The sequence below is a fragment of the Pogona vitticeps genome, chromosome 2, assembly GCF_051106095.1.
Source record: "Pogona vitticeps strain Pit_001003342236 chromosome 2, PviZW2.1, whole genome shotgun sequence".
NCBI classification, from domain to species: domain Eukaryota; kingdom Metazoa; phylum Chordata; class Lepidosauria; order Squamata; family Agamidae; genus Pogona; species Pogona vitticeps.
Genome location: NC_135784.1, coordinates 197,406,975 through 197,420,242, shown reverse-complemented (window position 1 = coordinate 197,420,242; position 13,268 = coordinate 197,406,975). Strand labels below are relative to the sequence as shown.

The following is a 13,268-nucleotide window of genomic DNA, read 5'->3' as shown; positions in this document are numbered from 1 at the left end:
CCCCTTGACAATTTTTGTCCAGTCGTGTTTGACTCTAGGGGGCAGTGCTCATCCCCGTTTCCAAGCCATAGAGCCAGCATTTTGTCCAAAGACAATCTTCCGTGGTCACATGGCCAGTGCGACTTAGACACGGAACGCTGTTACCTTCCCACCAAGGTGGTCCCTATTGATCTACTTGCATTTGCATGCTTTCAAACCGCTAGGTTGGCGGGAGCTGGGACAAGTGATGAGCGCTTACTCCGTCACGTGGATTCGATCTTACGACTGCTTGGTCTTCTGACCCTGCAGCACAGGCTTCTGCAGTTTAGCCCACAGCGCCACCACGTCCCTCTCCCATATAATAGTACCTTTGCTTAATTTTCTTCTCATTCTTTACATTAACAGTTCTTTTAAAAATAGGTTGTTACATAGTTATATATCTATAAATGACAATGGTTCCTGTTTTTATTATAATAAGTTTATAATAACCTAGCTGCTTTTCAGGGTTTTTAAAAATGAAAAATAAAAGGTTAGGTGCTGATGACCTATGATACAAAGCACATGTAGCAGTTACCACACTCATCCTATAACCCTTAAATGAACTAAAAACTAGTTGCATTTAAACTCTGAAATATACCTTAAAGTTACACTAAAGGTTTTGACATTATCCTTCTTTGCACAATAAAGGGAGCATGTCTCATCATGCTCCTAGCAGCAGTCTGGAACCTTGTCAATTAGCCACAACTAGCTGTAGCAACATATGTCATCCTTCTGTGAACACTAATAGGAGGTTTGTCGTTGTGTTACAATAATAATGCAACTTTAGCCCAGTTTGGAAGTCACATTAGCCAGTATCCATCATCGCTTTCTTCATGCGAGCACCAATGACTCTGAAGAGGAGAGGTTCCTTCTTATTTGTAGAGTCTACACACAAACAGAAACCTCTCCTCCCATTGCTTGCCTATACAAAGCAACAACGTAGGCGGTGATTGTGGGCACTCCTGAGTGTGTCAGTGCACCCGAGGATATAAAGCTTGAATAGGATTTTGGTTGCATGGCCCTCCTCTGGCAGAAATGGTGACATGCCAATGCAGCAGTTTCCCAAATTGACATGGAGGAGTGCCATTCGCCCCTTAAATTACATTGGTGATGCACTTCACTGTTACAGCCCCAAAGGTCTGTTTTTAGGGGATGTCAGGTAAAGTGACCTGCCTGCGGAGCATATTACATATGTGTCTACGTGAGCTAATGCGCAAGGCACACAGAGAAGCAACAGGAAGTTTCCCTGGCTACATCTCCAGCTTTGGTCTGACGTGGCTTCTACCACACACGATGCACTACTGAGGAAGGGTAATCAATCTCCAGCAGAGGCAGATTAAGAAGAAGAAGTCAGACCCATGAAGCTGGAAGTCTCCTCTAGGAGACGGAAATTTCAAACAGCTATCTATACTTGCTCACCTATGAATAAGACTCATGGCCTCACATCTGAAGAGGATTTATAAGTCATGTTTTACCTCACATTTTACCCAAAAGGAAAGGAAATGGAAGAAAGGAGGAAAAGTACATTAATGTATGTACAGGACCACATAATTCCTTTACTTTTCTTCTGTGTTACATCAAACTGTTCTTCTGCATATACTAATACATCTGGAATCATCTGATAACCATCAGTGGGTGAACATTTATTCTACCATTTAAAATTTTAAAATACTGTATATATATTCTAATGATACAGCGCTATTCTAAAGAAACAAGATACATTGGCAGTATTATGTGTACCATGCTAGGTAGATGCACTACTGTTTCGCTATATCACTTTATTTAACAAAAACAGGGAAGTTGCCGTGGCCTGTTGAATGATGGCTGCCAGAAAAGCAAGGGAAGAGGGCAGGAAGGAGGGGGTCATTAATCTAAATTGAGAAAATTTTGGGGATCTAAAGACCCTTTTTTGTGGGAGAGAAAATATTGGTGAGTATGAACAGAAGGATCTCTCAAGTGAAAGGTCAAATAGATAGCACTAAAGATAACCTTTGAAGTGAGAACTGGACCACTCCAATTTCTCCTGTCTGGACATGCCCTAACAACACTGTTATGGTATGAGCTTTCATTGACTATAACCTGCTTCAGTTCCACTGATGACAGCCCCAGGATCATCTCAGAACACAGAAGAAAATAAACACACATGGAGATTGGTTTCTTTATGCCTGCCTGCTACGAAAAACACCAATGGTCCTCTTTCTTTGATGCCAGATTCTTTTTACAATCAATCTGCTTCATAATACACAAATGCCTTTATATTTCTTCCTAACCCATTCTTCTATGGCACTCTCTAACAAAAAGAAGAAGAAAGGAACATGTATTTATATCTTACAGGTGCTGTTCCAGTCTGATTCCTGCCCGTTTGCTCCCCAGCAGATGCAGTTATCTGTCACATTGTGGTCCAGAGCTCTCACAAATCTGTGGAAAGCAGATTTAGCTGCCAAAGTTAGGAGGGGGGATCTTTTGTTGATTTAGGGGCATAAGGAAAGCTCTTAAATTTCACTTACATCTACAATGAATAATTAACAGTACAATGCACTTTTTTAAATTAATGGATTGTTATATATTAGACATGGAATTCAATCCATTAACAAGATCACTGGGGATCCTCCAGGAAAGAATCTACTCCAGAAATTTCTGTCTCCTTTCACTGTTTATTGGTGCACACCCTGAATTATGACTTCACCCTCCTAATGAAAGGACCGCAGATCAGAGCTGACCAAACCCTAAATTCCTGCTCTCCCATGGCTCTATAATCCATAACAGAATCTGGAAAAGTTACACTGATAGATTATACTTCCCAGAACCACTGGGGCCCAGCCTTGCTAGTGGACAGGTGCTGTTAACTGCAGTGAATTAAAAAAAAACTTTTCCAAGTTCTGACCCACCACCACCACCACCACCACCACGGGGACTGAGAACCAACCGCTCTTCCTGGCAACACTAAGCCAGACTCAGGAGAGAGACATTTCTGATCCTAAGAACTGGCAGAAACTGTCAAGTGGAAGCACTGTCTCAGCTGCCAGAATAGCAGTCTAGCACCTGATGTTTCTTCCTTCATCTGCCTATGAGCCAACAATGAGTGGAGAAGGATCTGAATTACTGAGCCGTTGTTTTTTTACAAAAACAAAACAAAACAAAACACACACACACACACACACACACACACACACACACACACACACACACACACACACACACACACACACACACACACACACACACACACACACACACACACACACACACACACACACACACACACACACACACACACACACACAAAATCCCTGCATTCTCAAGGCAGGATACAATTTCATGTGGGATGAAGGTTGCCTACCGATGGAGAACACTTCTATCTGAAGCCAGCAGAGCATCACTGATAACAACCCAAAGGAACCTTGACTTTTAACAGAGCAACTGCAGAAAATAAAATCAGTTTTGTGTAGCCTGTCCCTAATAGCTGTTGGAAGAACTAGCTCTCTGCATAGCCAATGATACTAAACCCATTAGATGTCACATCAGCCAGGTTTCACTAAATCACAGAGTCTCTTTCATTCTGCTGCCTTAATCACACCTACAAGATGAGAAGCTCACAGCTATCCCTAATAATCTGTACTGCATGATGGGCAGCATGAAGTCTTTTCTTTATCCACTGGCAAAATGGTCATTTTATACCCTGAAGCACTAAGATGAACTTGTCACAGTATTATTTTACTTTTCATTAACTTCACTTTACAGCTATTCATCAAAGGCTTAAGCCTAAATCCAGTGAGAGTTCTGTACTGTATGGAGTCCTTTGGGAATTAAAACACAACACATCTAATGCCAGATTTGGCTTTCTGACCCTTTTGGGGCCAATAATGCTAGAACAAAAGAGGGGAACCTTCTTTGGCCCAGGGGCCATATTTGAATTTGGTACAGATGGTGAGAGCCGTATTCTAAGAGAGGCTAAGGACCCTGGAAGAGGCCAAAGCAAAATGGAAACGGCAGGTATAATCCTTTCCCCTATGGCCATTTTCCTACCAAATATGCAAGTTATAGCTCTGTTTGATGCACTCACTCCCTGTGAAGCAAACCCATTTATGCCCTGTTCCAGAGCACAGGTTTGCAAAGCTTAACTGCACATTTTGATCCAAGAATATCACAGTCTGGGAACTAATCTAGAGAACGACACAGAAGTACACAGCTTGGCCCCTAAGCAGTCCGAGGGGAAACAACAACCACAGGACAAGCTAGTAGTCAGGACCAAAGACCAGCAGTTAAACCAGGAACCCGGATCAGAAGCCACACTGGAACTCAAAACCAAAGATATTTCAATACACTAGAGTTTAAGCCAACCCAGTTCCTCAGCCAAAGTCTCTCTTCCTGTCCAAAAGGATCCAACAGCCAATCTGGATGTTATAATTCAACTAGGTGATTCAATTTAATGCTGCCATTTGCAGTTTCTTTGGCACACCACACACGGCAGGCATTCACAGCCTGCCAACAGCTCCTGATAATCAGGACCCCCCCTAAGCTGGAGAAACTGCAATCATTATCTGGAGATCAAGGGGTGCATGACCTAAAGCTTCTATTAAATATACTACCTCTCTTCAGGTAGTCATATTTTATGTTCACTAAATATGAAGGGATGCTGGAGTGTGGTTGCCCTGCCTGCCTCGCCACTGTCACCCTCATTCTGCACAAGAAGTCTGACAATGGGAAGAGGAGAGCCTGCTGTACCTGTAAAAACCTTCTGTAGGACACTACCCCAACGCACAGAGGGTAACAGAACCATCAACAGACAGGCACAGTGCCAACACACCTGTCCTTCTTGTACCTTTGTTGAACACAGAGTGTAGACACCTAAAAAGAGCGGCTGTGAGCCTTACCTCTATTGAGTCTCACAGACTTGTACACCATAATGTTTCTCCCTAGTAAAAATACTTTAACTCTCCTAAGAACAACCCAATGTTACTTAATTAACCACTTGACAATTAAGAGCTAAGGGACAAAGTAAAATCCATCCACTTTCAGAGAAACCATCCTGTCTGATCAGCAAACAAACAAACAAAATTCCACACAACACCCCAGAGGCTGAACAAGAGAAAGACACAGAATCTGTTGTCAGTATTTGCAACTGGAGTGGGTGTCACCTTGTACGCCACTTCTTAATGCTCACTCAAAAAAATTCAAACTCTCCATTACATGGGTAAACCCATGTCTGGTGAACTCTCCTTCCTTCATTTTGATAGCTCTAAGGGGTTGAAATTGTACCCCTTGAAGTAAAAACAGAAGTAACAACAACAAGATGAAGAAGAACAATATTTACAGCACTTTCAGACAGACCGGGAAACTTTTCATCCATTGTGTCTGCTGTCTTAACAACAGCCCCACTTTGTTCTGATCATTTCAGAAGCCCTGATCATGTATTTCTCATCTCAGCGCTGTGTCCCATCCCCCAAGCTCCATCAGAGTCACCGTTAGTAGCATATGAAACACCCATGTGATGTCGACTGTCCATGTGATCAAACATCAATACATAACAGATACAGTATGTGAAGCAGCTATTTAGGTTGACTTGACTTGGTTGTGCAGAAATGATGTTCTCCTCCTCCTCCTTCTAATGGGCTAGAACAGAAGCTCACATAAATAATGATGGCATTAACGTTACACAAAACATAATATTGAATAAAATTGAGTTGAATGTTAGGCAATCGCCTAGAGATGTAGACTATTGTCAGCTGAGCTGTCATCTAATTGCTGGATATTTATTATTGAATGATAGGTAGCATAAGAGATGCCCAGCTCAGCATTCTGTTTCCGATAGTGGCCAGCAGATTAGATGCCTCTGAGAAGTTTATGAGGAGAACATGAAGCCAGTAGGAAAGAGGCACTGAAAATGAGGAATTGGAATGACTCCCATGAGTTTTGCACAGTAATTACCCTTGCTGCTGGAACTACTGTCACTCATCAGTCAACACTGTTATCAGCAGAGCTGATCTCTGGGAAGTGTCTGGCTTGTTCAGGGGTCAACAGATTTGTCTGGCCTTGGTAGCGAGACAGATATTGTTTTTACTGTGACCTTCCCCCGTCCAGATGGAGAAAACCAAAGTCTCCAGACATCAATAGTGGTGATGGTGGTAGTGGTGCTTGTCAGTTTCTGTAATCAGTCACCGCTGAGGAGAAGAATAAGAGCTCCTTCCCTTTGCTTTACGCCTCGGGTTCTCAGAAAGGAGCAAAAAGCCTCACAACTTTCCAGATCCAGAGTTTAGGGCAGCATGACAGAGAGTTCCTGCTTTCATCCAGATATCCAAAATCAGTTTGGCAAAAAGGAGGCTCCTCATGTTTCTTCAGCTATAGAAGAAGGATGGAGGCTGTTTCTGAATCTCTGTTCTTCCCAAATAGCAAGACGTATTTCCTAATGGCAAATTTTTGATTATATTTGAGCATTTCTGTTGCAATTGCTGAAATACAACTATCTTCTTCATTCATGTTGAAAACATTCAAGTGGTGGTTCCTATGTGGAAGGATTGGCCAACAGGGTGCTGTCATTGCCAGCAGACACCCAAGTGTGTTCAAAGTTAACTCTCATTAGTCAGTTGAATAAACCAACAAAACACTTGCATTCGAATCACAAATGCAGTAATCAAGGGGACGGCTCACTAAGTTGTAAAGATGAGGTGTCCAAAGAAGCAGAGTCTTCTAAGTGACTCTAAGGTTTCATTTAGACATTCCTAGACATCAGCATAGTGAAGCCAGGAAAACAAGGAACACTTTAATTTGTCTGTATAATGGAGGCAAAACTGAGAATTCCAAAAGATCTCTTGAATGGAGAATTAGCGCAGGGAAATTGCCGCAGAGGGAGACCACAGCTGCAATACAAGGAGATCTGCAAGTGGGATCTGAAGGCCTTAGGAATGGATTTCAATAGATGGGAAACTTTGACATCTGAGCGTTCAGCCTGGAGGCAGGCGTTGCATCATGGCCTCTCTCAATTTGAAGAGGCACTTTTCCAGCAGGCCGAGACAAAGAGGCAGTCCCAAAACCATCAAAACCAGGGAGCTGGACAGGGGACAGTTTGTCTTTGTCTTCAGTGTGGAAGGGATTGTCACTCTCGAATTGGCCTTCTCACCCACACTAGATGCTGTTCCAAGACCTTTATTTAGAACACACAACCATAGTCTCTCAAGACTGAAGGATGCCTACACATACACAGCAGTAATCTTGCGTTATGCTGTTGGCAACATCATGAGAGAAGAGCTGGTGAAACTGTTGTCTTTGCCTGGAAGAACACAACGGAGAGATATCTACAGTGCTGTGATGGAGGCTTTTTTGTCACAAGACGTCGGAGCAGAAAAAGTAGTTTCAGTTACTAGTGATGGGGCACCTTGCATGGTGGAGGTTACATCAGGTTTCATACAGTTCTTTGTTAAAGAAGTAAAACATCCGGTCATTCAGTTTCATTGTATTATACCATCAAGTAACTCTTTGTGCCAGGGAAAACAGCAAAAAATTGACAATATCCTCAGAGATGTCACATAAATGGTGAACTACATCATGCCTCATGTTCTTAATTTTCGACAGTTTCAAGCACTTCTTGATGGGGTCCAGGCACAGTATAACACTTTACTTAAGTACAATCATGTCCGGTGGCTGAGCAGAGGACGAGTCCTGGAGAGATTTGTAGCCTGCTTAGATGAAATTAGGTTGCTTATGATTGAAAAGGAGTAAGAATATCCACAGCTCACTGATATGGCCTGGCTTACCAACTTCATGTTTTTTTTACAGATTTTACAGCACACTTCAATATACTGACCAAAAACCTGCAAGGTTTAGAGAAAACAGCAGAAAGGATGTTGTGTGACATCAGACCATTTGAGAGAAAACTTCAGGTTTTTGAGAGAAAGTGGGCAGCTAAAATCTAAAAATGCATTTGGAAAATTCTACATTTACAAACAATCCTACAAGCCATCAGGAAATCTACAAAGAATTTTCTAACATTGTAGCAGCTGCAAAGGAGAATTTTAGGAACAGATTTTTACAGTTCCATAACATGGAGACAATCCTGTGTTTTCTTACTTCTCCAGCTAAAGGCAAATTTGAAGAACTTGATCTTTCCTGCTTACACTGCTTAGATTTCGGAAATCTGAAAATGGAGCTATTGGAATTTCAAGAAAACTTTATCTGGAAAAATTATATCACCTGCATGCAACACTGGAGAAGACAGAGTGCGAAGGGATGGCAAAGGACAGCACAGTTGGTAGTTCTGAAAATGAAATCCTTAAAGTGTGGAATTATCTGCCAAATAATTTTAAGTCAATGAAAGCACTTGGGATTGCTTTTCTTACTTCGTTTGGGTCATTTTATGCTTGTGAGCAGCTGTTTTCAGCTTTGAGTTATATCAAATCTGCTACCAGAAAGCGACTGACAGATGACCTGAGCGCTGCATGTGTTGCTCTCAAAGTTATGGCATATGAGCCAAGGTCTGACAAATTATCAGCATGCATACAACATCAAAAATCACATTAATTGTGCAAAAGCATGCCAAATACAAAATTTTACCGAATGCAGTGTTTGCAACCCAAGACACTAGTTTAGGAGTTTAAAGTGTGTTAAGCAAGTTTAGTTTTCTTGTTTATCCTGCTCATACTAATACAGGTTGACGTTTACTTTTACTAATCCAACACCTGTAGAAGAAGGGAAAAGACCTGGAGTAAGGCTTGTCCCATACAATTTCAGTGTGGCATATAATCATATTACAAGTTGAGTACCTCTTATCCAAAAATACATGTACATAATTATTTTAAAAGTTTGTATAAATTATCTGGCTTCGGGCCATGTATACAATGTATTACTTTAATAATTTTTTCCACGTACTAGAGTTGATGGGTTTTTTCAACAAAAAAAGTGTATCATTGAAAGCTCTGTTATTGTGTATTTATTTTAAGAGAAATGTGTTGATTAGTTCAGACAACTGTATGAGTTGTTTTTTCTAAACTAAAACCTCAGTATTCAGGTTTAATTGCAGTGTTGGCACTTCAAAAGAAATAATTTGGGTGTTTGTTTTGCAGTTCGGGCACTCAGGCTCAAAAAGGTTCACCATCACTGACCTAAACTCATGGACACAGTCCTTTTGCACTTCTTCCTCAAGTTTCTTTGTAGGGCAAAGTCTAAGCAACACCCACCTTCTATTGCATTAGGCAGGAATTCAGGAAAGCAAAGAAACAGCACGTGGACAAGGACAAACCCTGATTCTACATTAACTAATTTGGGATAACTAAGACCTCTTGGCCCCAGAAAGAAGAGAGTTCACCACCTCACCTATAAGCACTGCAAGACTTGAAAAACCAATTCTTCTGCCATTGTTTGAACACCTGCTTACAAGTACAACTGAATGGCCAGCTAGAGTTCCACATGGGAAGGGCAGGACTAAATATGTATACTAGAATAGCTGGTGCAGTTTGGAAATGTAAACAACACCAGTAGAACTGTGGTAACGAGAGTAAAAATCTGTTTAATTCTAAATATAAATAATTTTATATACAGATATACATCTTTCAAGACTCATCTCTGTAAATATTTCACATCTGCTACTGTTGCATTCAAAATTAATCCAGATCATGCTGGTAGCATAGTCATATATCCTAAGCTAAGGGATAAGAGTCAATAGCTTTCTGATTTTTATGGAGTGTATTTTTAAATAAAAATAAAAGCCTGTTAAATTGCATAAAATGTTTTTTAAATAACAGTAGATAAATCTAAGAATTTCTTATACTCTAAGAAACAAAATAAAAGTGTAACACAGCATTTTCTTTTCTTGTAGAACAGAAACAAATATAAGGACAGAAATTAAAGTGGAAGTTGTGAAGAAGGAACTATGACTTTCTAGAAGTGTTGGGACTGCAATTCCCATAATCCCTCCCTATTTGCTAGAGTGGATGGGAAATGTAGGTCAAAAGCATCTCAAGTACTGCAGTTGTCCACCCATAGAATATGCAGGACAAAAACAGAACAGCAACAAAATTATTAAGTATTATGACACTGTAAAAGCTGGCAGATTTATCTAAGCATAAGCTTTCAGGGATTTATCCCCCCCTCCCTGGAACATCTGTTTGAGGAAGCAAATTGTAATCTATGAAAAATTCATGCTTAAATAAATGTGTTGGTCTTGAAAGTGTCCCAATACTTTCGGGTTTGCTATAGGTGCTGAAATGGACTAACAGAAGTACCTCTGTGAAAAACACACCTGGAGTATGTTATCAGCCATGGATCTCCCCTTGACTAAACAGGTATTGCCAATGAAACAGTCCTAGGGTTGCCTGTCAGCTAGTGGATTTACTAATCCAAACATTTTAAAAAAACTGCAAGGGAAAAATTATTAGAGCCTCAGAAATAAGTCTGCAAAACGGCTAAATCATAAGCCATTTTACCATCTGGCGGGCCTGCAATAGTAGGCTTCTGACTGAAAAGTATCACCGTCCCTGTTGTGGGTAAGCCATGGTTTTCAGTGGGTCACCCTCCTGGAAACTCTTCTCACTCACCAGAAGAAACTCTGCCATGATGACCTAAATTTTGCTCCCTGGTGTTAGAATCAAAACTCAGTGCCCCTAAACCTGAAGGTTTTGTTCCAGTCAAATAACAGTTATTTCTTCCCTTCCCTCACGGCTAAAAGGCATGGTTCCTCATGAATTGCTGGGAAAGGTGAGGGTCGTCATGGGAAAGGTGCAACTCTTTTCCAGAATTGGGGGGAGCTGAGGCACACACACCATCTTAGGGGCACTTCTTGAAGGATATCGTGATCCTTGGGTGGGGCAGAAATCAGAGCCGGGGCTTTCCCGCTCCAAGCAGCCCTGTGTGTCGACAACCCACCTACAACCCCCCCCCCAAGATGTATAAAAACAGGTGTGGGGAAACAACTCCCTTATTTGTCGTTTACCCAGCTGTCAAATTCAGGCAAATACAAGATTTAGGGTTTTTATTTTTCCTCCCCTAGATGCTGGGGTTTCGCCCCGCCCCTGAGCTCCAGAATGATGTATGCTGGAAATCCAATTTTGGAGCACAAACCAGGACATAACGGGAAGGGCATATTGCAAGACTTTTTTTTTTATTTCCCCAGATATTTTTTTTTAAAAAAACGCAGAGTCGATTTTGAGTATCGAAAAGCAACGATAAGCGACTGTCCGATCTTGACCGGTTCTTGTGCCAAGCCCAGCACCTTCTTGCGATGTGCAGGCACCTCCTTTTCGTTCCTCCTCCGCCACCCTCTCCTACCTTGGCGATGGTCATGCAGTCGAGATTTTTTTGGTGCAGCGTCCAGGGCTGGCCAGCCCGCCCCGATCTCGGCCGTTCCTCTCCGCAGCAAAGATTTCACAACCGGGCTCCAACCACACCTCCTCCCTCTTCTCCTCCTCCTCCTCCTCCTCCTCCTCCTCCTCCTTCTTGGCTTTGCCTCGGCAGCCTTCTTCTCCTTCCCCTTTACAGGTGCCGCGGTGCGATCAGGGAACCAAGTTCATTCATTAATCATGACTAGCTTTGCAAGCCAAGCACTGCAACACGCCCCGGGTTCAATGCAAAATTAAATAATTATAATGAAATAAAATCCAGATCCAGGAAAGAACAGCTCTCTTGCTTGTCACCCACCCGCTATTTCAAATTTAAAAAAATAAATAAATACAGCCGGTCAGAAGCATGAAAAATCTGCCTTCCTGCATGCAGCAAGCACGCTCCCGAGCAAGGCAGGGAGCACGCTTGCAAAGTCACTGCAGAGTACACACATCCTCCACACACACACACACACACACACACACACACACAGATCCACGAGCTTGGCGCTGGAGAGGCGAGGAGGGAGGTGGAGCCACATAAGAGAAAAGGACTAAAGGCCACCGATTTCCCCTCCCTCCCTTTGTGTGCCGCCCTTGGAGTCCGGCAAGCCCGCTCGGGAACCTTGGGCCACAGAAAGCGAGGGCATTGTTGATGATGGATGGGCGGAGACCTGCGAGGAGAAACCCGGTCCCTGCTGGGGAAGGAGCCTCCCTCGCAAAAACAGGGTGCTGGGAGGGTGAATCGCGGGCCACCAGTGCGCTCTGCTCTGCAGAGTCTGCGTTGGTCGTTAAGTCTTTTTTAAATTGTAAATTGCCTTCTGTTGGAAACGAAATTGTGAATTCTGCAAGCTGTATGGATTATGCTACAGAGCTCAAGCGCAACATTTTGCGTTTGTTTGTTTATGTATTTATTGATTGATTGATATCCCGCCCATCTGGTCAATTGACCACTCTGAGCGGCTATTACCACGGCTTTGTATGGCTTGTGATCATTGACTATTATGCATAACTTCTGGTTTCGTTAGAAATTAATTATTTATTTATACTCTTTTACCCTGGCCTTTCTCCTTAAAAAGGACCCAAGGCGGCTTATATCATCGAAAGACGAGATTCAAAGCTGAAAGCAAGGAACGTGGATTACATCACTAAAAGACTATCTTTAAGGCAAAAACAGTCAACGTGCAAATACTAAAAAAGGAACAAACGAATACGAACACAAATAGTACCTGCAATCCAGTCAGAGCAGTAATGCATAGTAATCAATCTAAAAGTCACTCATGGAGGAAGTCACTGAGAAGATGCTTCTCTGCCTTCAAATCTTAAATCACCATCTTTCTGGCATCATCATCTTTTTGGATTCTGAGTTTTATCTGGGCAGTGTTTCTCACTATAAAGCTGTTTAAAATTACAAAACCTAGAAAGTTGTGAGTTTTTTAACATGTAAATTATGGTCCAAAAATGCTACCGAATTAAGCTTGTCTTCCAGTTGGCATAGTATTCGGTGTGGTGTTGCTGCACCAGACTACAGACTTAAAACATGGCAGCCTGTATGGGGGGGGTGGGTTATTCACTAGCTTAATATGGTAGCCAAAGCTACATTTATGTAGCTTTTCTAGGCTCCTGAGAAATTGCAGGCTGCACGTAAACCTGGAAATATCCTGTACTGCTGAGTGTTTCATTGCTCACATAGGAATAAGGTAAAGGTTCCCCTTGACATTTAGTTCAGTCATGTCCGAGTCTAGGGCGCAGTGCTCATCCCCGTTTCCAAGCCATAGAGCCAGCGTTTGTCCGAAGATAGTTTCTGTGGTCATGTGGCCAGTGCGACTTAGACACAAAGCACTGTTACCTTCCACCGAGGTGGCACATATTTATCTACTTGCAAATTATCTACATCCATCATCAACATGCTTTCGAACTGCTAGGTTGGCAGGAGCTGGGATA

The 13,268-nt window shown here is 42.2% G+C and overlaps 1 protein-coding gene across 1 annotated transcript in view; it reads right to left on the bottom strand.

The window, feature by feature from the left end:
- The window catches only part of CORO2A (coronin 2A), an 84,374-nt gene extending 72,396 nt beyond the window's left edge, over positions 1 to 11,978 (bottom strand). The window contains exon 1 of the mRNA XM_072991901.2: positions 11,275 to 11,978. Within this exon, the coding sequence (XP_072848002.2) occupies positions 11,275 to 11,289 (15 nt within the window). The 5' untranslated portion in view covers positions 11,290 to 11,978. The remainder of the gene's footprint in view (positions 1 to 11,274) is intronic.
- Between the last annotated feature and the right edge of the window lie 1,290 nt (positions 11,979 to 13,268).